General features: G+C 45.8%; 1 protein-coding gene across 1 annotated transcript in view; it reads left to right on the top strand.

The window, feature by feature from the left end:
• The first annotated feature begins 859 nt into the window (after positions 1 to 859).
• WNT5B (Wnt family member 5B) overlaps positions 860 to 25,011 on the top strand; it is a 135,983-nt gene continuing 111,831 nt past the window's right edge. Inside the window, exon 1 of the mRNA XM_061638629.1 lies at positions 860 to 1,333. Within this exon, the coding sequence (XP_061494613.1) occupies positions 1,328 to 1,333 (6 nt within the window). The 5' untranslated portion in view covers positions 860 to 1,327. The remainder of the gene's footprint in view (positions 1,334 to 25,011) is intronic.

Raw genomic sequence — 25,011 nt, 5'->3', positions numbered from 1 at the left:
CACCTGCTTTTCCAACGAAGGTGAAGGCACTGCAAAGCTGTGAAGAAGAGTTCTGGTAGCAGTTCATCCACTTCCTGCTCCTCTAAAGCAGCTGAGGCTGCAACAGGGAGTTGCAGGGAGGAGAAGGAAAAGAATAAGAGGGAAAGGTACTGGATGTCAGCTCCCAACATGTGTCTGTATCAAGGAGGGCCCCTAGATGCTTCCTGGTAGTGGATAGATGGATGGTATGTTAGTGGAAGGGTCCACAAGAGGTAAGGTCAGGTGGCCAAAGAACTTCTTGGAATTTGGGAAGGGTGTTAATTAAATCAACGGGGGCTGTGAGAAGATGAGCAAGCCGCAGCTTAGAAAGAAGATCGGGAGAATCTTTTGGAGTGTGGGGAGTTAGATATAAGAAATGGGTAGCCCACGGAAGGAGTGGCTGGGTTTTTTAAGCGGTAGAAGGAGAGCACAGAACAGGAAAGTGGGGCGATTGAGAAAAGAGGAGACTAGCTAGCATCATCTCAGCAAGCTGAAAGGCAGCGGAGGATCGGGAGAGCCACTAGGCAGGCAGAGAACTGCGTTTGTGAGGTGTTTCGTGAGGGATCCATGAAGGTCCCCCTCAGAACAGCAGCATCGTCGCAGCAGCGGCAAGAAGGGCTGGTGGTAACCGAAAGTGGCGAGGAAGGGTACATTTCAGGCTTGGGCAAGCAGGATGCGTTTGGTGGAAGAGGAGGGAGAATGAACGCGAGTATTCGGGACGTGGAGGGAAGGAGGATTGCCCGGGGTGGTGCCCGTCGCTGGCGTTTTTGCGGCGCGGGGAGGGCAGAGGGTGGGGGTGCTTGGGAGGGACGGAGGGAGAGGCGGGAGCGGGGCGTGGGGGAAGGCGGGGCGCAGGGTTGCTGCCTGAGCTCCCTGGATCGGTTCGGCTCGCCTTGCTCCGATCCCTTTGCTTTACGCTGGGCGCCGTCTTGCTGCTGCTGTCGCCGCTTTAGTCAAAAACTCCGCCCGGCCTAAAGTTGTCCGGTGCAAAATCCCTGCTGTAGTAGCCCGAGAGACACAGCCAGCCAGCAGCCGCGGGCAGGAGCGAGGAAGGGAGCGACGGCGTCCGTGTATGCCCCTGCTGCTCCCTCTGGCCAACCAGAAGTGAGGCGAGGTCGGATACAGCCTGTTGGAGAGGAGCGCGGGGCAGGTCACTGTTGGCCCTTGACCTGACTTTGCCTGGCCCGGTGCTTTCCTCGCTGCCGAAGGGCGACTCACCTGCGCATCGCCGGGACTAACTTGAGAGGAGTGAGGAAACGCAAAACGCACACACTCTCGTACCGCAGCCGTCGACGTCGCAGCGCCGGAGATGCAGGTAGGGGGCGCCCCTCGCTGGGCAAGCGCCGGAGGGGCCGGGCAGGCGGGAAGGTTTTTCATAGTACCCTTGTCATTGCCGGGGCTCCGGGAGGGAGGGAAGCCCTGTAGAAAGGGCTTCGCCGGCGCCTGCTCTCGCCTCGCCTCTGTCGCTGGTGGTTGCCGTCGTCGCTGCTGAGGGAAATGTGTGTTGGTGTTCCTTTTTCTTGGGGCAAAGTTCGCTGAGACGAAACGCTCTCTCCCTCAAAAGCCCACCTTTCACGACTTCGTGCCCCCATGTTATGCCCCTACACGTGTTGTAGCTCCCTTGGGCCCGGTTGAGGTGAAACGCCTCGTCACTGCGGCCGGCCGGGGGGTGAGTTTGTTGCGGAGGCGTGCAGACAGGCAGGCTTGGCGCGTTGACGGGGTCTTACTGTGCTTTGTGGGGTTTACTTCCGAGTAAACGAGTTTAAGGCTCCCCCTGCTCGGTGGTGGCTTATTCCGGGCCGGGGTTTAGCCCTGCTTCTACTGGAGTGGGGAGGGATTGCACTCTTTGAGCATGACTGAATTGTAGGGGGAGAAAGAGTGCCTTCGAGAGCGTGCAGAGCGCCCTTACGTAGCTGAGGACTAGTCACCACAACGAGCTGCCCCATTGGTGGGGCTCCCTAGGACAGAGGTGAGGAAACTGTGGCCCTCCAGTTGTTGGACTCCAACTCCCATCAGCCCCACCCAACGGAGCCAGTTGTCAGGAATGACTGAGAGTTGCAGTCCAGCAGCCTTTTGGAGGGTCACAGGTTCCCCACCTCAGCCCTGGGGGAAAGTCTTTGTAAGAGGGAGGGTGGGTACATCTTGCAGGCAGGCATGCAGGTAGGTTTGAACTCCAGCAGCAGGTCTTCTTTCAAGGCTGCATTCCTCTGCATTCTTCCTTGAGAGTAAGCTTCATTGAATTTAAGGAGGCTTATAGTGCAATCCTATCCATGTTTACTCACTTGTCCCATTGGGTTCAGTGGGGCTTTCTCTCAGGTAAGTGGGTGTAGGATTGCAGCCTCAGTTTGGAGGAAACGTAGGTAGGAGTGCCCTCCAAATCCTGGTTTTATTAACCTGTTGCTGTATGAGGAGAGATTGTGAGTGGGTGTGGAGGATCAGCACAGAGGAGAGAGCCGGGAGGCTTCCAATATGCAAGAAAACAAATTGCAGTTTTGAATATAAGGGAATCCCCTTCCCCTTCATTCATAGCCTCTGGAGCAGCAGGCCAGGGGATGCCTGAGAATTTATCCACCAAAGGCAAACCAGCCTACTTGTATTGTGCTGCACAGCCTCCAGCTGTCTTTTACCCTTCAGTATTTACAAGTTGGGGTGCTTTGCCATCCTGTCAAGGAAAGGATAAGTGGGAGAGCTCTCAGGCTGCACTCCCCTGCTGCTGGGGCTTCCATGGTGTCTGGCTGGTGGAGCCCAGGACTTCAGGGAATAGTCTTGTGAACAGCTTGCCCTGCTCAGCCCCTTCCCAAGGCAAGACACTTTGGGTGGTCACTGAGCACTTTACAGAACTTTTAATGAGGTGGAGACTGAGTGTCTCATGGGTAGGTAGAAGCCTCTTGCAACCTCCAAGGGAGAACAGCTGTTGTCTTCGGATCCTGGAAGGGATGCTGGCGGCTCTTGTCCTGTCAAAGTGTGCTTCTATCTCCTCACATTGCTACTTTAATGCCTGCCATTGACAAGATAACCCTGGAGCCTCCCAGCCAGTGTCCATCTATTACAGCCTGGCTTAGGTTGATGGGAGTTGTAGCCCAAAATGTTTAGAGAGCACCAGGTTGGTGAAGGCTGAACTGTTATTACTAGCTGCTAAAGGCATTTGATGGGAGGTGACTCTTGCCTTTGTACTCTTTTTGTAGGTGTCCTAGAAACATGTGTGTGGACTTCGGTGGTCTAGACCACTGTTCCTCAACCTTTGGTCCCCAGATGTTGTTGGGCTGCAGCTCCCATCATCTCCAGACAGCATGGTCAGTGTTCAGGGATGATGGGAGTTGTAGTCCATCAACATCTGGGGACCCAAGGTTGAAGAACACTGGTGTAGACAAACATTTGCTCAGATCCTGCAAATAAATGTGCTATGTTCTGAAGGAATGAGCATTTTCTCCCTTTACCAGAGTGAATGAAGGTAGGGCTGGGGAGAACTTTGGGTTGTTTAATCCAGCCAACCCCAAAACCCATTGGCTGCACTGGCTGGAACTGATGGGAGTTGTAGTCCAAAACATCTAGATGGCACCAGGTTGGGGGAAAGCTGGTTTAATTACTGGAAGAACGCTGTGGGAAAGCCGTAGGGTTAGGGTTCCTGATGATTCTAGTAACAGGATCCCAGGGTGAAAGCTAGGGAACAATGTACCCCTGCCTGTGATTCTGGGGAGAAGCTTCCAATCAGTGAGCCAAACTGGACAAGAGGAGACAGCGAGTCCCTGGCTTGTCTGGGTTAAAGTGGTATTGTATTGACTAGGAATGTAGGATGCTGTCTTGTGCTGAGTCAGACCTCTAGTCCATCTAGCTCACTACTGTCTACACACTGACTGGCAGTGGCTCTCCAGATTTCCATACTAGGAGTCTTTCCCAGCTATACTTGGAGATGCTGGGGATTGAACCTGGGACCTTTTGCATTCAGAGCAGGTGCTCTACTCCTGAGCTACAGCCCTTCCCCAAGGCTGAGAGAGTCCTCTGGATGAGGTCTTTGAGAACTCCTGCCAGTTATAATGTGCTTGGCTAGATGGACCAGTTGCCTGTAAGTTCCATACATTCACAGGCAGTAGCCACAAGAAGCCAGAGTAACTGACCCAGAAGGCAGGGCCTATGATAGTGTTCTTGAAGTGTGCGACTTGATCCAGTTCATCCAGTTACAAAGTGCGCTCTCTCTCCCTCTCTCCCTCTCTCTCTCTCAGGCTTAAAAGGAGCCTCTGTGGGTGGGGGAATTGACTCAGAAAAATAGTTCAAGGGGCAGAGATGTTTAACAGTTCCCCCAGCATCATAATTCCACTCCCCTAGCTGCTCTTAGCTCTGCTGAAAGAAAGAAAGATTTCCTGTGTTGTATCTATTAACCGGTGGGGGGGATATTTTGATCAGGAAAACAGCACAGGGCACCCCCCCATTTCCACTACCCCAGTGCAAAATGCCAGACATTTGCAAATGTCTTAACAAATGCAAATTCTTGTACTATCAGCATGTTGTTTCTCTCTTTTGTCCCACCTGTACTTGCATACTTTCTTATTTCACATAAATTGATAATACAGATGTGTTAGCACTTATTGTCATTCATATAACACACAAACATATATATGTGGGTACCTTTTACACACACACCTCTTTACTTGTATTCTTGATTGCATCAAGCTAATTATAAACAGTGTGGCTAATGTTCCATGTGGGAATGTCACTACAGGTGGCACTTCTGTGCACTGCAAGGTGCAACCAACTTACCTAAATGGGAATAAGTACCCTTTACTTGTTATTGGAGTGATAAGATGTTAGGGTTTTCAGATCTATTCTGCTTACACTCCCAATTTATATATGCTCTTGCCTACAAAAAGTTCACACCACAGTAAACTGGTTGGACCTAGTACTCAGTGAGGTGGTAAACCTGTGTTTAGTCTGTTTCACTTTAGACTGCAAGTGGGGGCTTACACAACTGAATGCTGCTCTATACAAAAATAGTTTCCTGCACATAGAAAACCAGTGATATAAAACCCTTTGCCCAGACATCTTTCTTTCTGTGTGGGTTTTTTTTTAATACAAAGAAGATTTCAACCTTATGAGCACTGACCTGCATTCTGAAGTACAGTGTGGAAAACACAATGGTTTACCACCTCAGAGAGAGCTAGGCCTAAAACTTTTTATGTTGCTGTGGTATTATTATGTTCTTATTTGCATTCATATCAAATCCTGGTTTCCACGTAGCATTGCATCTTCAATGCTCCTGGCCTGCAGTCTTTTGTCTGATGGCCAGCATGTGTGGTGAGAGAACTTTTTACACCTGTTGAGGATATTCCCTTGGTGGTTGTGTAAATGGCAGGAGCTATGGAAGCTGGGAGATGTAGCTTTCTAGCTTCAGTGAATGGTAGAAGACAACAGGTAATGACTTCTATGGCCAGGGGAAAACTTCATTCCCTTAGGACAGCTTTGAAGATTCTGCTCTGCCTGAGGGTATCCCTGCCTAGTTGTGCTTTGCCAAAATCCTTTCAGACATTTACCCTGGCCTCTGTGTATTGTGTGTTACAAAAACAAATAAGGGCTGGAGCTGTCGTCTTTGTGGAAGCATTTGGGAAATTCTACTGGTTCAGACTAAAAGGACAGTACAAACTACTGGTTATGACATGGTTATTCAAAATAGGGTTGGGCTCCCTTATCCACACTCCGTGTTAATATTGGCTTTCACCTCTGATCAGAGAGTGCATGGCAATGACATTGTATGATGTGCTGATAATGTGTTGTAGGGTGGAATCATAAAAGCAATCCTTTACATACTATGACAGATACACTTTCAACAAGTACAGATGTTTGGCACAATTGTTGTGCAATACTCAACAATTTGTTTAACATAGTCCAGTCTCCAGGCATCATTCTTTCAGGTTCTGTCTGTAGATTTTTGATCATGGTTACTAGTGAAATCTTTTGTGTATTTTCATCAATGCCAATAAATACTCTCACATGCCAAAACTGGCCCAGTGCAACTTGAGTCTTAAGATAGTATAAAATGCGACCATATATACTAGGACCTGCCTGCATATACTCATGTTTGATTAGTGTTGTGTAATGCTTAGGTTAACCTTTAGAAGAAAAATGTGGTAATGTGTATATCTTGCATCTCTCTGGCACTGGGATTTGCCCTCTCCTTTTTAATTTCTATTGCAGATGTGCATTTTGATTGCTAAAATGGCACATTGATGTTAGCTTTCTCCTCAACTTCTCCTTGAATTGTGTGCTTGTTCACAGATACCTTTTCTGCTTGACTTTTTTATTTGTGTTAGTTCTGATCCCCATGTAATGAGAGGTTGGGTGGTTGGGTGGGTGTACAGCCTAAACCCAAGAATGGATTCTACTGCCCTACTGACATGTAGCCACTGCTGGTATACAGTCTCATTTAAAAAAAACCTGAAAGGGTTTGGATGAGTGTTTTGCACAAGTTGCATAATGTATATCCAGCAAGGAAATCTTAGTTTAATGGTGCCAGGTCAGTGTGTATAGAATTGCTACTTAAGTGACACCTCTTCAATTGTCAGACAGTGACAGGAAAAAAGGGAGGTAGACTTGCTTCTTAACAAAACTTTTAATAAACTAACACTGGATGAGCATTCTAAGACTGTAGTATTGCACCAGAGGGCCAGATAGTCACTGAGCAAATTTTTAAAACAAATATATTAAAATTCATATAATATAATATGGAAACCACCATAGCAGTGGATGGTGAAGGAGACTGCATTTTTCTGGGTACAATGCACCCAAAAGATATGACAAAGTGATATCTCTGCCACAGAAACAGGAACTAGAGGGAAGGTATTTTGACCCTACACAACCGGTAGTTATCTGTGCAAAAAATGGATTGTCTTGAAAGGCCGTTACATTAATATGCTGTTTCATTCCTGCATTGGGGCACATGGTTCCTGATCCATAGCCTGTGTGTGTGTGTGCACGCACGCATGCACGCACACACTTTTACTGGGCTACACATACACATTTCTGGCTCCTGGATCAGAGTTGAGAATGCACTCAGCATATTGATTCCTCATCCAACTAGGGAAATGCGTGGAAGAACCTGTGTATGGCTCCCAGCTGGGTTTGGGCAAATCACTCTGTCATACATTTCCAGGGGTTAGACCAAGTTGCTTTGTGAGCCAGATCAGACTCGCAGGCTGGCAGTTGTCATCCTTCTTCCTGAGCATCACATCAACATCTCATCAGTGCCTAGATATACTCTGTGTATATATATCAGCTTATGTCGTTCATGTCAAGCTGAGGCTTTTGCAGTAACCAAGGGGCTAATTGGCAAAAAAAAGAGAAAACCCAAAGTTGTACATGGAGAAATTAAAGAATTAGGTACTGAGAGAATTAATGCAGTTTTTTAAAAAAGTATGGAACATGGAAGTAAATGTGCCAGCAATTAATGAAAGCAGGTTTTCATTTCTTCTGTTGAAAAAATTGGAATAGTATATGAAGAGGGAAGCTTTGTGAGATCCAAGTGCCAATTCAGAGTAGGAGGCAGAATTGCACAGGCAAACTGGCCTTGCTCCAGCCATAGATTTCCTGCGTTGCCAGGCTTCATCTCTCATGTTTCTGTGCCCAAGGGTATCGGAAAGAGATTCCTCTCTATTAGAAAAGGGTGCCTGCCTTCCTAGCTCATCTGGTAGTAGATGTAATTCTATATAGCATATCTCCTTTGGCTGTCTTCAGATTTGCTCTGTGCTTCAGTTTGGTGATGTTAACTGTTAATTATGCTGTAGTTGTAAAGATTTTGCATACTAGATATCCTTTTTTTAGTATTCTTTGCACTTTTACACCCCCAACACGCACAAATTGTTTTGAGAAGATTCAAAGCCACTTCTATCCACAGTATTTTCAGTTCCTGAGTTTGCAACATGTAGGATTTTCAAAAGCAGAAGGTTGTACCATCTGAAACAATAAGTTGCACTTCTTTGCTGTGTGCATAGTCTGCATGTTTCCCTTAATGCAGTGCTTTTGTTGCAGGGATATTATTTATTTGTTTGTTTATTTATTTATTATACTTGTATACCGCCCCATAGCCGAAGCTCTCTGGGCAGTTTACAGTAACTAAAAACAAATACAATTTTCATTGGCTGCCTGTTAGTGACTGAGTTGGTTTTAAGGTCTTGTTACTTGCATATAAACCTGTACATTATTCTGGTCCAGGATACCTGAAACACTGACTTCCACTCCATTTTCTGGTAAGGGCACTAGATCAACAAGGCCTAGTAATTATTGGCTTGTGGTGACGTGGAGGTAGGCCTTTTCATTGGTGGCCCCACTATATGGAATGTACTCCCTGCTGAGATAAGAGAAACTTCATCTATATTGGCAGTCCTGTTTACACAGATATTCCTTTGCTCTCTCAAAATGACTCTCCTGTTTTAATTACTGTTTTAATGGGATTATTTTATTGCATTTGTAAAATTATGGATGTTTATCCATAATTTTAATGGGATTGTTTTATTCCTTATGGGGAACTCTGTAGCCAGCTGATCCTTGCAAGCTCTGCTCAGCACTATGAAGTGCTGACAGTCACCTGATTGACAGTGCTTTAAAGCATTGAACAGGTCTCTTATCAATCCCCGTGTGCTGCTTTGAAGTCCCAACATTTGTCCCATCACCTGATGTCATTGTGACATCAGATGACTGACAGATGGGTGACTTCACCCACCTGTCAAATTTGGCCCAGAAGGGGTAGGGAAGGAAAGGATCTGGTCCACCATCCAGATCCAGTTTCCCACCTCTGTTTTACAATAACAAGCTGCAGTGAGCCTCAAGTTTGTGCACTTTCCTCTCCTCTGGCATGGTCACATAGGAGATGAAAAATTCCAATTCTGTTTTAGACTAATCACAGTTTAGGATTATGTCTGAAGTCTAAACAGTAGTTGCTCTTAAATCATAGTTTGTTGAAAGAAGCCAGCTTCTGAAACTATGGCTTGAAGTTGGCTTTTTACCAATAACTATAGTTAAGATTAGCACAGTTTGTTGGGTTTTGATGACACAATAAACTGTGGTTATTCTAAAGCAAAAGTGGAATACGTTCGAAGTCCTTGTGGCTGCACTGGAGGAAAAGAGGGGAGTGCACAAGCCTGAGGCTTGCAGCTCATCCTTGTAACACTAAATTTTGGTTTGGTGTTACATGCGAACCAGCTCATTATCTCAGCTAGGTTATATTTATCAACTAGAGGTTTTTCTGCCCCTGGTATGGGAGTGCCGCTCATTCTCCATCATCTCTAGTTACAAGGTTCTCTAACAACAGGGCTGGGAAGGATCTCATGCTCAAAATAAGTGGCAGGGAACCAAGGGTATGTGAACCCTTTATAAGGCATCAACTTTAAGCACATATCATCTTTAAGAGAGTCTCTATGATGCCAACACTCATTGTTTGTATTTCCACAGCTGAGTAAATATTACAACTGAAGGTAGAAAGACTTTTGACTTAAGCTTTATAATGCCATTTACTATTTTGTTCTATGCTAAATAATGCCACTGTTATCCCAGTTGAGACATGGAGGAGAGGAAAAAGAGCACTTGATATGAAAGACATGTCCAGCAGCAGTAGGTCAGGCTTAATTAGGCATTGCAGGGGATTGGCTGTCACAGACCTGTGTCTTCACCATGTGTGGGAGAAGGATCATAGCTCAGTGGTAGAGCATATGCTTTGCATGCAGGAGGTCCCAGGTTCAATCCCTCTGTTTAAACTCTGTTTAAAAGGCTCAGGTAGTGGGTGATGAGAGAGGCCTCTGCTGGAAAGCTAGGGAACTGCTGCCAGTCAGAGCAGACAACACTGGGCTAGATTGACAATGGTGGATTAGGTACACATTACTGGGGGAATGGCCATAGCTCAGCTGTAGAGTGCAAACTTTTTACATGGAAGGTCCTACGTTCAGTCTCTGCCATGTCCCTTTAAAAGGATCAGGTAGCAGGGGATATAAAAGACCCCTGCCAAAGACCCTGGAAAGCTACTGTCAGTCAGAATAGACAATACTGGACTAGATGGACAAATAGTTTGACCTGGTATAAGGTGCTTCCTAAGTTCTTATGTATCTCTCTGGTAATATCTAGCCTGGAGGTAGGAAGCCTTTTTGAGCTCAAGAGCCACATTCTCTTGTGGGAAACCTTTCAATGCCGACATCCAGAGCACTGTCTGTACTGGATCAGTTTCAGTTATTACGGCCTGAGGAAATAGACAGTCTGTTTGAAGAAGTGTGACTGACCACCTGCTGCCTTGCCCATCTTGGCTTCTTAGAGGTAGCTGTAGGGGATTGACTGGGTGATTAATGCTTCACTGGAGGAGGGTAAGGTACCATCTGCCTTGAAGTAAGCGGTGGTCTGCCCCTCCTTAACGAAACCTCCCTGGACTTAGAAGTGCTAAACAACTATCACCCAGTGGCAAGTATCCCCTTTGGGGACAAGGTGCTTGAGAAGGTGGTGGCAGTCCAGCTTCAAGCATGCTTGGAGGAAACGGATTACTTGGATCTGTTTCAGTTTGGCTTCAGGCCTGGCCATGGCACTGGAGCTGCCTTGCTCACTCTGGTTGGTGATGTCTGTCAGGAGAGAGTTAGGGGGAATGTGACCATGCTCATTCTCCTACATCTCTGGTGGCTGTTGATGCTGTTGACCACTGTATCCTTTTGGAAAATCTCAGGGAGGTGGGTGGTGGAGCCACAGTGCTTCAGTGATTCTGATCATATCTCCAGGGCCACATCCAAAAAGTAGTTGTGGGAGGCTACTGTTCGGTGCCATGGGAGCTGTCCTGTGGTGTTCTGCAGGGTTCCTTCTTTTCCCCCATGCTATTTAACATCTCTGTAAAGCTCCTGGGAGCTGTCATCAGGAGATTTGGGGTGAGGTGTCATCAGTATGCAGATGACACCCAACTCTATCCCATCTGAATTGGGAGAGGCAGTTGAGGTGTTGAACTGTTGATGGGCTGGATGTGGGCCAATAAATTGAGGCTAAATCTTGGAAAGACAGAGTTGTTATGTATCCAGAGTTCTTATGTCTAGAAGGTGGGGAGATGGCCTTTCTGGATGGGGTTGCACTCCCCTGGAAGGAGCAGGTCTGCAGCTTGGGGGTACTCATGGATCCAACATTGTCACTGGAGGCTCAGGTGGCCTCAGTGGCTAGGAGTGCTGTTTTTCAGCTCTAGCTGGTTTGCCAGCTTTGACTCCTTTTGGACAGAGATGACTTGGCCACAGTACTCCATGCTCTAGTAACTTCCAGATTATTGCAATGCACTCTGCATGGGGCTGCCCTTGAAGACAACTCAGAAACTTCAACTGGTCCAAAATACAGTGGCTAGATTACTAGCTGGGGTTGCTTTTAGATCTTATATAACACCTGCTATAAAACAGCTGCATTGGTTGCCAGCTCATTTCCGGGCCCAATTCAAGGTGCTCACACTAGTATTTAAAGTACTATATGACTTAGGTACCAAATATCTGAAAGACCGCCTCCTTTCCTACAGAACCTCTTGGATGTTGAGTTCAGCAGAGGGGGCCCTTTTGGCAGTTCTGCCACCCTTGGAAGCTCGGGGTAGGTGGCCTGGGAGAGGGCATTCTCTGTGGTGGCCGCTACGTTATGGAACTCCCTCCCCAGTGTGGTGCATCTAGCAACTTCATTGTAAGGTTTTAGGCGAATGCTGAAGATGCATCTCTTTACCCTGGTCTTTGACACCTGAGACACATATTTTTAGGACCTGCCCCATTTTGTGATTTTTAGTTGTTTTTAATGCTGTATTTTAAAATTGTTCTGACCTGCCCTGGTACCTTTGATGGTTGATGATGATGATAATACATACATACTGTACATACATACATACCAGGTGCGGATGGGGGCAGATGTAAAAGTGGGCAGAGCAATGAATATGACTCTCACCTTTGTACAGTGGTTTGCATATCAGCCATGCAGAAGTTGGAGGTTTTTACAGACGCACACGCAGACGCACACGCAGACGCACACGCAGACGCACACGCAGACACGCAGGAACGCAGGCACGCAGGAACGCAGGCACGCAGGAACGCAGGCAGGCAGGCAGGCAGGCAGGCAGGCAGGCAGGCAGGCAGGCAGGCAGGCAGGCAGGCAGACACACACAGACACACACACACAGACACACACACACACACGTGTGTGGGAGGAGGCATGACCTGTGGAGAGTCTTGAGGGCCAAATAGACCTGGAGGGCTGCATTTGGCCCACATGCCTGAAATTCCTCACCTCTGGTCTGTTATGTGACAGCATTTCCTGACTCTACCCAAGTTTATTGGCTGCTTGCAGTGGGAAGGGAAACTCAGAATGTGTGGATGTCATGTCATGCATTTTGTTTAGGGAGTGATGTACAACATCTGGTTAGGCCTTCAGTTTTCATCTTTCTTTCTCATATCTTTGAGCTCTGATGTGGGAGGCTATAGGTAGCACATTCTCAAACAGTGGAGGCTGGTCCTTAAGGCTGAATGGGACTCTGCCCCACCAACCCCAGACCGCTTTCAGCCAGCCTCACCTGCCCTGCCTTGTTTACAACTGCCTGCCAGCTTCCTCCTCTGTAGCCTCAGTGTTGCTTTTGCATAACTCAGCAAGGAGGAGGATGGGGCAAAACTAGAATTAGTTGGCTGTGCCTGTCATTGGCTCTCACTCCACCTGTTGTGGGCCCCTCTGCCTTCTACCCTCTTAGTCCCAATGGTCACTATTTGCTACTGCTCTCAAAGGCTTTGTTGTTCAGTCCATTCATCTTGGCTGTTTGGCTAAGCCTGAATAGGTGCCCACACTCTTCCTTCTTGCCTGTTTACCTGTCTAAATTTAAACTCTCCAGTCAGTATTCTGCGTCCCTGGTTGACATGTGGTCAGGCTCCAGTTGTGGTTCTGGCTGCTGCTGCTGCTGCTGCTGAAGCATTTCCTGACCTGTTGTGGGCTGACCAGGGTTGACTGCTCACACCTTTTCTCCAGCAGATATAACTTAGATTAGTTCCCTTGAGGATTTGGGGAAGCCCGGTCTCCCACTCTTCTTTTGGTTTGGTTTACCTTTTTTAAAAGGGAGGACAAACCTGACTGTGCAAAAGACTAAACAGTTCTCTGGACTGTTTTCTGCTTCCCAATTTGTTAACATTCATTTTCTCTCTCTCTCTCTGCCTCCCTCCCTCTTCTCTCTGTGAAAAAATACATCACAGTGGGACCTGGAATCATCCCGCATACCATTTGAGATCTATGGCAACTTGTGATCAAAGTTTGATTATTCCAAATGAGACCTTGACAAAATTCTCAAAGGGAGTTGTGTTCTTTCCCCCCCACAATCCACCATTAGCACTTAAGAGCTGTTTGACTCTATGCCTATCATTTTGTAACTTGAGATTTTGTTTCCTTGTGTTGGTTGTAGATTTTGAGTTTAGTTGGCAAACCTTTACTTCTACTTCAATGAAAATGTAGATATTTCTCTGCTTACACTTTCTCTTTCCTGGGGAACACAGCAATTGTGTGCTTCTGCTGCTGTAATCAGTCATGTGAGATAAACTGCTTGATGCCTAATCTGGTCCATCAGTGTGTTTTGGTGTGGTTAATTCTGTAAACTGGCTGGGGCTAATAGGAGTTGGAATCCAACAACATCTGGAGAGCCACATGTTCCTCAATCTCCCTTACAATAATTCTCCCAGGTAAGAGTATTAATATCACTATATTGCAGATGGAAAGACTGAGGCTGAGAGAGTGCCTTGCCTAAGGCCACTAGTAAGTCCATTGCAGAGGCAAGCTTCGAACCAGGACATCCTGATTCACAGTCTCTTAACCACTATGCTACACCAGCTCTCAGCTGTTGATAGATTTCTACATGTATTTGTCTAATTCCTTTTTCAAGCTTCTGTGCTTGTGACTGTCACCATCCCTTGTGGCAGAGAACTCCATAAAATAACTTTGGATCTCCTTTAGAGCAGGGATGTGGAGTGCTTTTATCCCAAGGGCCACATTCCGTCATTACCAACCTTTTGGGGGCCGCATGCCAATGGCCAGTGGGGCCAGAGGCAAAAGTTGATGTGACCAGAGGCAAAAGTGGGTGGACTCTTACCTTTGTACTATAACCTACATTCTAGCCATGCAAATGCCTGGGGGTTCCATGTCCTCGCACACACCTCTCCATCTTTATTCCGACAGGCTTTTGGGATAGAAGGTGTTTAGGATTGGGCTTTATAAGGCTTGTTTTATTGTTTTATATTATTATTTGTATTTTAAATTGTTTTTAGATTTTTAAGTGCCTTTTACGGTTTTAAGGTTGTGCATAGTTTAATTGTATTTTAATTGTATGTTTTTCTATGTTTTTAACTACATGTAGTTCTATTTGTAAGCCGCCCTGAGTTCCTTTTTGGAAAAAGGGCGGGGTAAAAATAGAGTTTCAGTTCAATTCAATCTTTCATCCAGGCAAGCAAATAAGAACACATGCCAGTTGGGCAAAAACACTCAAGGAGGACACAGAGCAGAACCAGAAAGAGGTGTGGCCTGGGCAGAGTCCTGACAACCTGATAGAGAGGGCTGCATTTCCCCCCTCCCCCTGCCTTAGGTTGCCCCCTCCTGTCTTAGAGAAAACCCTGGGTACTGAGGAACATAATGGTTGTTTTTTTAATGCTGGTTTAGAGAAATCCTCTGGAACTCCAGAAGTTCTCTGCACTGTGGCCAAAGTTAATACCAGAGCACTATAGTGAGGATTTGGGCATTAGAGTGAAAGCATCATGCTGAACCAGGTTCCTACGCAATGTTGTAACATTAGGACAGAATCCTACTGAAGTCATATTATATATGTGGATTGCATGGTGTGTGTTTCAGGATAGTGTAACAGCAGCTTTTCATCTAACAAAAGACTAAAATCTAGCATGTAATTGCTCCAAATTCAGACAATACCGCCAGCAATTCCAGTGACAGATTTAGTTTCACGTATTCATTCCTTGAGATGATAACTTGTAGGATGTTGCAATGTGTACATGGCATTAGTTTTGCTTTGGAGTTCTTTTGCTCTGGGGAAGGGACTGTAGCTTAGCGGTGCATGTGTACTTTGTGTATAAAAGTTCCCAGATTCAGTCCCTGGCATGTCCCATTTAAAAGGGTCACAGGGCTGGGAAAGATCTTTCTGACTGAGACCTTGGAAAGCCACTGTCTGTCAGAGCAGATAATACTGAGCTCAATGGCCCAGTCATGCGACTCAGTAGAAGAAACTTAATTTGCTTGTTTTCTTCTCAGTGTAGTTTCTGTTATGGCACCAAGACCTATTTCTTATGTAGTCATTCTAGGGCAGCGTTTCCCAACTAGTGGGCCACCAGATGTTGTTTGACCACAACTCCCATCAGCCTCAGCCAGCATTGCCAGTGGTCAGGAAAGATGGGAATTGTGGTCCAACAGCATCTAGTGGCAATTCCCATCTTTCCTGACCATTGGCAATGCTGGCTGAGGCTGATGGGAGTTGTGGTCAAACAACATCTGGTGGCCCACTAGTTGGGAAAGGCTGTCAGGGCAGGGAGCACCTGCAACATCTAATATAACTGGAGCAGTTCCACATGTTACAATTGTTGTGGGAAAAATCTCTATTGCACACTGTTTCCTGCAGCAAACATGTAAAATATGGGCACCATATACATATGCACACTTGTCGATAAATACTTGTGTACATGTGTCTGGGAGCCTCAGTTGGAGGTAACTCCACATTACAATTGCTTTATAAAAGTTTCCTGCAGTTGCACATATGCAAGGTGTGGGCATCACACATGTCTATGCATGCACATCTTTCAAAATTTGCCTGGGAACTTTTAATATACACTCACTGGCTAACTTGGATTTGTTGCTACGCAACATCATATGAAGTCTTTTATTTATTTATTACATGTATATCCCCCTTTTCCTCCAAGGAGCACAAGGTGCCATACGAACATGGTTCTCCCCCTCCTAATTTTATCCTCACAACAACCATGTGAGGTAGTTTAGGCTGAGAAACAGTGACTGGACCAAGGTCACCCAGTGAGGTTCATGGCTGAGTGGGGATTTCCACTGGTCTCCCAGGTCCTAGCCAAACACTCTAACCATTACACCACACTGGCTTTCAGCTATTTAGGGGGAGGAAAAATATCTGTTACAAAAATTAGGGAGGGCTTCTGCTGACCTTTTGTTCTAGATATTTGACTGTTGTTCTGGGTATGATCTGCCTAATTGTGATCTGTCATCAAACATAATAGAGGCTAAGAGATGTATCCAATGCAGATCTAAGTTACTGTTCTATCAGCACAAGGGTATTCACTTACACCACAGAACTGCCTCTCCCTGCATGTGTCCCGCATCCAACCCAAATCTGCTCCAGAGGGTTGAGGAAAACCCCAGAGCAGATTTAGGTGGGGAGGAGAGGGGGGAAAGTTTCTTTGCACAAGCATAAATCCTTGCACTGATTGAACATGTTAGTTGGATACCACCCTTATAAGATGCAGAGATGCACCAGCTTCCCCTTCCCAGTTTTCAGTGAGTTTGCTTGATTGTTACCTTTTAATCCTGCTTTTCAGATGAATGCTGTCTCTCACAGTGGCTTACATCAATTTGTTTTAAAAAATGAATATCAGGCCTTGCTCTCAGGCAGCCTTACAAACTAAAAAGAGAAGACATACAAAGAAAGGTAGAGGAAGGAGATCAATTTGTCAAAGCCAAAACAATGTAGTAGTTTGCTGCCCTGGGCTCCTGATGGGAGGAAGGGTGGGATATAAATCAAATAATAAATAAATAATAATACAGACATTTATATCCAGCTGTGGCCAGGCTGACAATTCCCTTGCTGGTGTTTTTGCTTGGGTGGAGGTGGTGCCACTATTTGCTGGCCCTTAATCTTTTGACCAGTCACAGAGCGTCTTTCCCTTTGCCTCAGAAGTCCCAAAATAATTGGAAGTTAGAACTGAGTGTGGTTTTTTGGGTAGGGATGGGGAAAAACAAGCTCCCTTCAAACTATTATTTCTCTGGCCGATGGTTGGGGCCAGACCAGTCTTTCCTTTGCAGAGGCACTTCTACAGATGGTTTCCCCCAAAGTTCACCATGAAGCTAATGTTCCAAGAGCCAAAAAGGAATGGATCTCCAGATGCCTGCAATTCCTCAAAGTACTTTCTCATTAATGTCTCGTTGTACCTTAGCAAATGTTCCATTTAAGAGTGGCTTTGGATTTTAAGAAATGACACCAGCTTAAATGTAAAGTCCTGTCTGTATTCGACCAGCAGCACTTAAGCTCATATTTTGAAGGGGAAGTTGGGTAAGGGAGCTTGTGCGGGTTGTGTCTGTACATACAACCAGCATAAGTTGTTCTTCAAATGTTTCAAGACGTCTAGACACTAGACGTCTGGCTGGCAGCACTTCTGAAGTAACATCTGGAGTTCTCTGAGTTCCACTATGTTCTCGCGCTACTGTGATATTGCTGCTGAAGGAGGTATGTGGTATGTTTTGCCACGGCCTGATGATTATCGGCTTGTGGTAACACAGATGTGGGCTTTTTTGCTGGTGGCACCAGTGTTCTCGAATGCTTTCCCTGCTGAAATACAAGATGCCTCATCTCCATTCCGCCAGCTCTTGAAGATGCATCTGTTTAGACAAGCATTTCCTGGATCTCCAGACCTGAACCTCCTATTAATTGTTTTAATTGATGTTTTAACTGTTGTGCTGTTTTAATGGGCTTGTTTTATTGTACATTTTAATTGTGTATGTTTATTTTAATGTTTTGATGAAATTGTTTTAGTGTGTATTTTAATTGTGTATGTTTTTTGTAATTGGTTTTACACTTCTAATCTGCTTAGAAGCCACCTTGGCAATAAAGTGATGAATGAATAAATAAATACATACCAGCAATGGCACGAATTCTCCATGGTGTTACAGAGCAAATTTTCAAGGCACATCAGCAAACATCTACATCAGTAATCTGACTCCATCAGTGACTCTAAACTCATTCAGAGAACAGAAACTGGTGACCTTTTTGTGTTCAGTCTAAGCTACCCAAGCCAAGTGAAATTTCAGATGGTATGTACCTGCTTGCAACATGAGGTTTGTGAATGATGTTTGGTTCAGGAATTGCTTGACTAGAATAGGCTATTGAATTGAATAGGCTATAGAATTGGTCCCAGGCTATGGTCTGAAGGCACATGAGGCCAGCACCCTGCTGAAGCTAAGCAGGGTCAGGTCTGGTCAGTGCCTGGATGGGAGACTGCCTGGGAACCATATGTAAGCCACCTTGGATTTCTATCCTGACAAAAAAGGTGGGTTATGAATGTAATAAATAAATAATAATAAATAAATAGCAATGTTGGCCAATAAGTGGGGCTCCTAATTAGAAGATGGTGGGTCTGAAAAAGGTACAATTAATCAGCAAGTGACAAAAATGTGCATTACCCTGCAGATGAGTGATCCTGAGTCAGGATTATATTGTTCAGAAACTGCTGAACGTTTTCTTCCCTCTGTTGATTCCATGTATGATTAGGGCACTTGACCTGCATCCTTGAATGCTGTGGGTTCAAAAGCCTTATTCCTGATTTTTGCCTTAAAACTTGCTGTGCCTGCAAATGACTTAGAGTGGCATGTACCACGCAGCACAGAAATAAGATGTTAGGGTTGCCCTGCAGATTTTCTACTTGGAATTGGCTGCAGTTGGTGCTGTTGATTAGGCATGAAGCCTTGTTTTTCACTTGACTCCTCTTTCTCCTCTGCCCCCCCTATATTCAGGCCACTGCCAAATCACTTTGCTTTCCTCTTTATAACATTATAAAAAATACGGCCCTTCTGCTGTTGGGAAAAACTCTGATCCATGCATGCCCTGGTCATTTCTCACCTAAATTATTACAATCCTCTGCTCTCTGGTCTTGTGGTGTTTTACCTTGTTCCCTTCAGATCTACCAAGCACTCTGCTGCCAAAATTATTTATCTCAGTAACACAGGAAGCTGCCTTACAGAGAGTCAGTCCATCAGTCCATCTAGCTCAGTATTGTCTACACTGGCTGGCAGTGACTCTCTAAGGTTTCAGGCAGGGATCTCTCCCAGCACTACCTGGAAGTGCCAGAGATTGAACTTGGAGCCTTCTGCATGCATAACAACATACTATGAAATCACCAAATATTGCTAAGATGTGAATATTTCTCTCGCTCTCTTTTTTATAATAATAAATACATCTTAGCATTTTAGCCATGTTTGGTGATTTTACATAGTATAGTTTGCATATATTTGGGCATCCTTGACTTTTTTCTTGTGTAGACAATACTGACCTGGATGCATCAATGGTCTGACTCAGTGTAAGGCATCTTCCTATGTTGTAAATGTAAAGCATCATGATGCTATATGAATGAATGAATGAGGATATACTAAACTTGAATGCATGTAGCCCCCACCTTCATGCAGGTGGCCTCCCCACCCTCCTCAGTTATAGAGATCCTGAGGTTGGATCAGGGCTAATGTCATAGTAGCACAAAAGAAATCACTTCAGGACTGATCATCTGTGCGCTGGTGTTGTCAGGGCAGCACATTGGGGCAGAGGTTCAGGGCCCCATTCAGCAGGATGAACAGGAATGCCCCCAAATGTAGCTTACAATAGCTAAAGCAATTCAGATGAGGTGGCCCCCATAAGTCCAAAGTCTTAAATGATGTGATTATGCCATTGTGCACAGCTCTAGAGCATCCAGCAGATTTTCATTTTTATTAGGACTGATCTACCTTCAGTACCAGGGCTTCACCCTGGAACATGTGAAATCACAGTGGGGGAATGTGTCTCCCTGAGTAGGTTCAGAGTGCATTTTCTTTACCATTGAGTAACTGTAGAGAGTCCAACACATCCAGGACTATAGGGAAGAGAGGGTGGTATTTCCAGGTGAACCATCTGGGCATCACTTTTTTGGAACATAGGACGCTGACTTACTGACTTCTTAAATTTATATCCTGCCCTTCCTCTCAGAAGGAGCTAAGGTGGGAAACAAAACACTAAAAACACTAAAACATCTTACAAAGGGACTTTAAAATATATTAAAAACAAAACATCTTTAAAACACCTTTTAAAAAAGCAGTTCCAGCACAGACACAGACTGGGATAAGGTCTATACTTAAAAGTCTTGTTGAAAGAAGAAGGTCTTCAATTGGCAACAAAAAAATAACACAGATGGTGCCTGTCTAATATTTAAGGAGAAGGATTTCCAAAGGGTAGATGCCACAATACTCTAAAAAAGGAGGTGTTTGCAACCAGTCGGTAGTTGTCGCAAACCAATGGGTCCAGGGTGGGCTTTTTCAGGAGTGGTCGGACCATCGCCTCTTTCAGGGCAGCTGGAACCATTCCCACAATGACTCATTGAGCACACCCTGGATCCTTTGGTCAAACTCCCTTGGCAAGCTTTAATAAGCCAAGAAGGGCAAGGGTTGAGAGGACACATTGCTGACCGCATCGTCGCAAGCACCTTGTCCATGTCATCAGGCTGCGTCAGCTGAAACCGATCCTTAAACCAAATCATTGGTCCATCCAGCTTTGAATTATTGACTCTGGCAGTGGCTCCCCAGGCTTTCAGATAGGGGTCTTTTCTGAGTCCTATCTGGAGGCAGTGGGGACTGAACCTGGGATTTCTGCATGCAAAGCATGTGCTCTGCCACTGAGCTATGCCCCTTCCCCTTTTGTTTCAATATTAAGTTGTATATCCAGTTTTGTTCTTAAAAAGCCAGTTGCAGGTTCTATTCAGACAACCCCAAACAACTGACAGCTCTGTAAATGAACACTGGTCTCAGTTTTAATTGGCTTTATAATTTTATCAACATTAAAAACAAAAACCAGATGATTAGCCAATTTATATAAATTCCTTCCTCAGAGTTCCTCAACCTGCTGTTCCTCTGGGAAGGCTGTACAGAGCTAAATATAGCTGAGCTTTCTCCAGACTGCAGTGTAGATGAGCCTGTCACTCAGCAAAATTTACATAGGAAGTAAGGTGGGCTCTTAATAAGCCAGCTCTTATTTTCAGTCTTGGGATTGTGTGTGCTGGTCAGTCAGTTCTCCCAAGATTTTGTATTTAGACCAGCGGGGGAACATCCAAGCCTTATATGTCTGTGAATACACAATATTTACTATTGTTAACTATACAAATATAAACTTGGATTTCCTCCCCCCCCCCATTAATACTCATATTTGGGGCCAAATAAAAGGTAATGGGACATGTAGATAAACTATTCGTGCAGGGAGGTCTGCTCTTGATGTGGGAATGAGCACTAAAGGGAGGGAAGTGAAACTCAACCTCTCCCCCATGCTACATTGTGCCCCTTTGCTGCTTTAAGGCAGCCTTCCCCAACCTTTGGGTGCCCAGATGTTGCTGGACTATAGTTCCAGTAATTCCTGACTATTGAGCCATGCTGGCTGGGGCTGATGGGAGCTGTAGTCCAGCAGCATCTGGGGACCCAAACGGTTAGGAAAGGCTACTGTAGATGTTGAACTACAATTCCCATCTGCCCCAGGCAGCATGATCAATGGTCAGGAATGATGGGAGTTGTGGTCCAAAACATCTGGAGGGTACCAGGTTGAGGAATTGCTGCTTTAAGAATTGTTTTTTATTGTTGAGGTGTATACTGGGTGGGAAGATGTTTTTTGGGAAGCAATTCGTGAAATTGAATTAAATAAATAAATCTCCCCCCCCCCAATCACTTCCAGTCTCAAAGCTCACCTTGGAGAAAACTGCTTCAAGCAACACAGCACAGAAAGTAAGATAGGGAAGAGATGCTCCATTATCCCGCAAGCTCCTTCTCACATAAAGAATCTACATATAAAGTGGGGAAGATGTGTGAACTGCTACCCTGTTTCCTCTACTTTAACTGTAGGATTTATGTGTGCAGGAGGAATTGTGGCTCAGTGGTAGACCATCTCCACTGTGTTACATATAGAACGGATGGAGAACCTGTGGACCTTCAGATATTGTTGATCTCCAGCTCCCATCAGCCTTAGCAGCGGTGTCACTAGCGGGAGTGCGGGGGGGGTGCGGACCTCCGGTGCACGCCCTCCCAGTGGCATGGACGAGGTGGCTGGGCTTGCGTGCGCGTGCACTCGAGGCCAGCCACCCTGTCCATGCCCCTGGGAGGGCGCGCGCTGGAGGGGCACCCAGCCGGAGAAGGCCTGGGAATGCCGGCGCGCCTCCCTCGCCCCGCCGATGCTGCTCCTGGTCTCGCCCGCCCGCCTCCAAGGAGGAATTGGAGCAGCCTTGCCGGGCAACGGGGCAGGGTGGCTCTGGGTGTCACCCCCCTCATGGTGACACCTGGGTGCGGGCCGCACCCTCCGCACCCCGGTAGTGACGCCCCTGAGCCTTAGTATGTCCAGAGATCATGGATGATGGGAGTTGTAGTCAACAACATCTGGAAGGTCATCCCTGATGTAGAAAGTCCTAGGTTCAGTCCTCAGCATCTCTGACTAAAGGATCTTGGACAGCAGGGAAGGGGGGGGAACTTGCTTGATGCCTTGAACAGCTGCTACAAGACAGAACATGCAGTACTGGGTTAGACAGAACAGTGGCCTGATTCAATAGAAGGCTGCATCATATGTCCATATACTTATTATGGTAAATAAATAAAAGTTTGAATAATAATGATTGGTGTGGTTTAGTGAACCAGCTTGGAAGGTGGGGTGGGAGATCTTCAGCAGGAAAATGATGTGGAAAAGGGGCAAGGTTGCACCAAGACATTGTGCTGCTTGATTCGAAGAACAAAATGGCACCCGCTTTCAGTTCCATGTTCAAAAGTGGACTGGACTGGCATTTGTGACAGGATAGCATCCTCCAGCACATCTGAAGCAGCAAACCAAATTAGGGCCCCCAGGAAAGATAACATGGCAACGGAAGAGAATGCCTGGGGGGGCTCAGGAGGAGCTACTGGGGAATTTTGCTGCTGCCCCCCTCCGCAGCATTTGCCATCTGAGGCGGTTGCCTTACTTTGCCTAATGGTGGGGCCAGCCCTGCTATGCAGCAGAGTGAAGCCCCATGAAATCAGGATGGGGGAATAGATGAAGACAGGAATTGGTACCTGAGTAGTATACTTTTTACTGTTGGGCCTTAAGGAGTGGGGTGAATTTGAGCTTTGCTTCAGGCAGCAAAACGTTGGTCCTTTCAAGTCAGAAACTACTCTCTCTCCCTCTCTCTCTCTCTCTCTCTCTCTCTCTCTCTCTCTGTGTGTGTGTGTGTGTGTGTGTGTGTGTGTGAGTGAGTGAGTGAGTGAGAGAGAGAGAGAGAGAGAGAGAGACTCTGGAATAATAGACAAAATTAGGTGAATTGTGACTAAAGATAATGGCTTCGACAGTAACTCCTGTGTTCAGTTGGAGGAGCTCTGGTGAGCACTTGAAGCTGTACATGGGCAAGAGATGCTTCATTCTTTTAAATGTTGGAGAAAATGCTTCATTTGCATTGTTACTGCACACAAAGAGAACAGGACATCCCCTGCTTGTACAGAATTCCATGCACCACAGCTTCACAAAAGCCACAGAGGGCCTATCTACTCATCTGCTTTAGTTAGCCGCAGTTGTGTTTCATCTGTGGTGAGGTGGCTGAGTGCCTGTATTTGCCACATGTTGAACTCAGCCTAGATTGTCTCTTGGAATAACTCTTCCAAATCCTCCTTCCAAAGCTTTGTTTCCTAAGGGGCAAACCACATGTTATGCATATACTGTAAAGAAACCCCAATTGCCAATTTTTTGAAATGAAAAATGGGTTCATGGGGTATGCAATCAGGAGTTGAAGGGTGACAGACCTGGTGATGTGAATGTTCCCCAACATCAGAGAGGATTCATATATGTTCTACACACACACACACACACTCTCTCTGAAGTGGCATAGTTCAAGGAGGTGGCTGCATTACCTGCCTTTTCTAGATACATAGATTGGCTATGAGTTTGTACCACTGGGAAGGTGAGAAGGAAGCCTCTGTACTTGTTGAAGAGCTCTTGGCTTGATCTCAAGCTGCAGTTTAAAAAGGCAGAAAAGGGGAGCAAGATGAAGAGCTATGCTGTTTACGTCCATGCACTCTGGTAGCAGGACAGATGGGTCTGTGACTGTGTGAGCCCCCTCTGAGTACAGAGCTTTGTGGAAAGTATTATGTGTCTTACCCAAAGCTGCTCGTGAGTGATTTTCTCTAAGTAGGTGGAGGCTACAGTACATGGAGGCACGTCCTTTTTTGCTTTTTCCTAGCCCAATGCTTGTATGTTTGTGCTATGATGAGACAAAGTATGCTGTCATCTATAGGTGACTTAGTGGCCTGGTTAGAATGCCACGCTAAGCCACACCATAGCTTAGCTCAGGGGTGGGGAAATTCTGGCCTATGGGCCTAATTAGTCCTGGCATGTGCCCCAGTTTAGCCCATGAGGGTTCCCCCCAAACCACACCCACCAGCCCCACCTGAATGTGGGCTTCCAGAGAGAAGATTATGGCTGCTTCGCTCCTCCCCAGTCATTTTGCTGCTGCACTGCACTGAGCTGAGTCATGGTTTGCCTTGGTGCATTGTCTGAACATGGGCTTGCGATTTAGCTCCTTCCAGACTAACCATGAGCTGCTTATTGAGATTTAACTTATGATTTACAGCTTGTGGCATATTGTGAAGACCTAAACCACAAGCCCAAGTTCCGGTGATGTTTGTATGTTCTGTGCCTTCAAGTTGATTACGACTTATGGTAACCCTATGAATCAGCGACTTCCAATAGCATCTGTTGTAAACCACCCTGTTCAGATCTTGTTAAGTTCAGGTCTGTGGCTTCCTTTATGGAATCAATCCATCTCTTGTTTGGTCTTCCTCCTTTTCTACTCCTTCTGTTTTTCCTAGCATTATGGTCTTTTCTAGTGAATCATGTCTTCTCATTATGTGTCCAAAGTATGATAACCTCAGTTTTATCACTTTAGCTTCTTGTGATAGTTCTGGCTTAATTTGTTCTAACATCCAGCTATTTGTCTTTTTTTGTGGTCCATGGTATTTGCAAAGCTCTCCTCC

This window comes from Rhineura floridana, chromosome 8, assembly GCF_030035675.1.
Source record: "Rhineura floridana isolate rRhiFlo1 chromosome 8, rRhiFlo1.hap2, whole genome shotgun sequence".
Classification (NCBI taxonomy): domain Eukaryota; kingdom Metazoa; phylum Chordata; class Lepidosauria; order Squamata; family Rhineuridae; genus Rhineura; species Rhineura floridana.
Note: the sequence above shows the minus strand (reverse complement) of the source record. Positions and strands in the feature narration are given on the sequence as shown.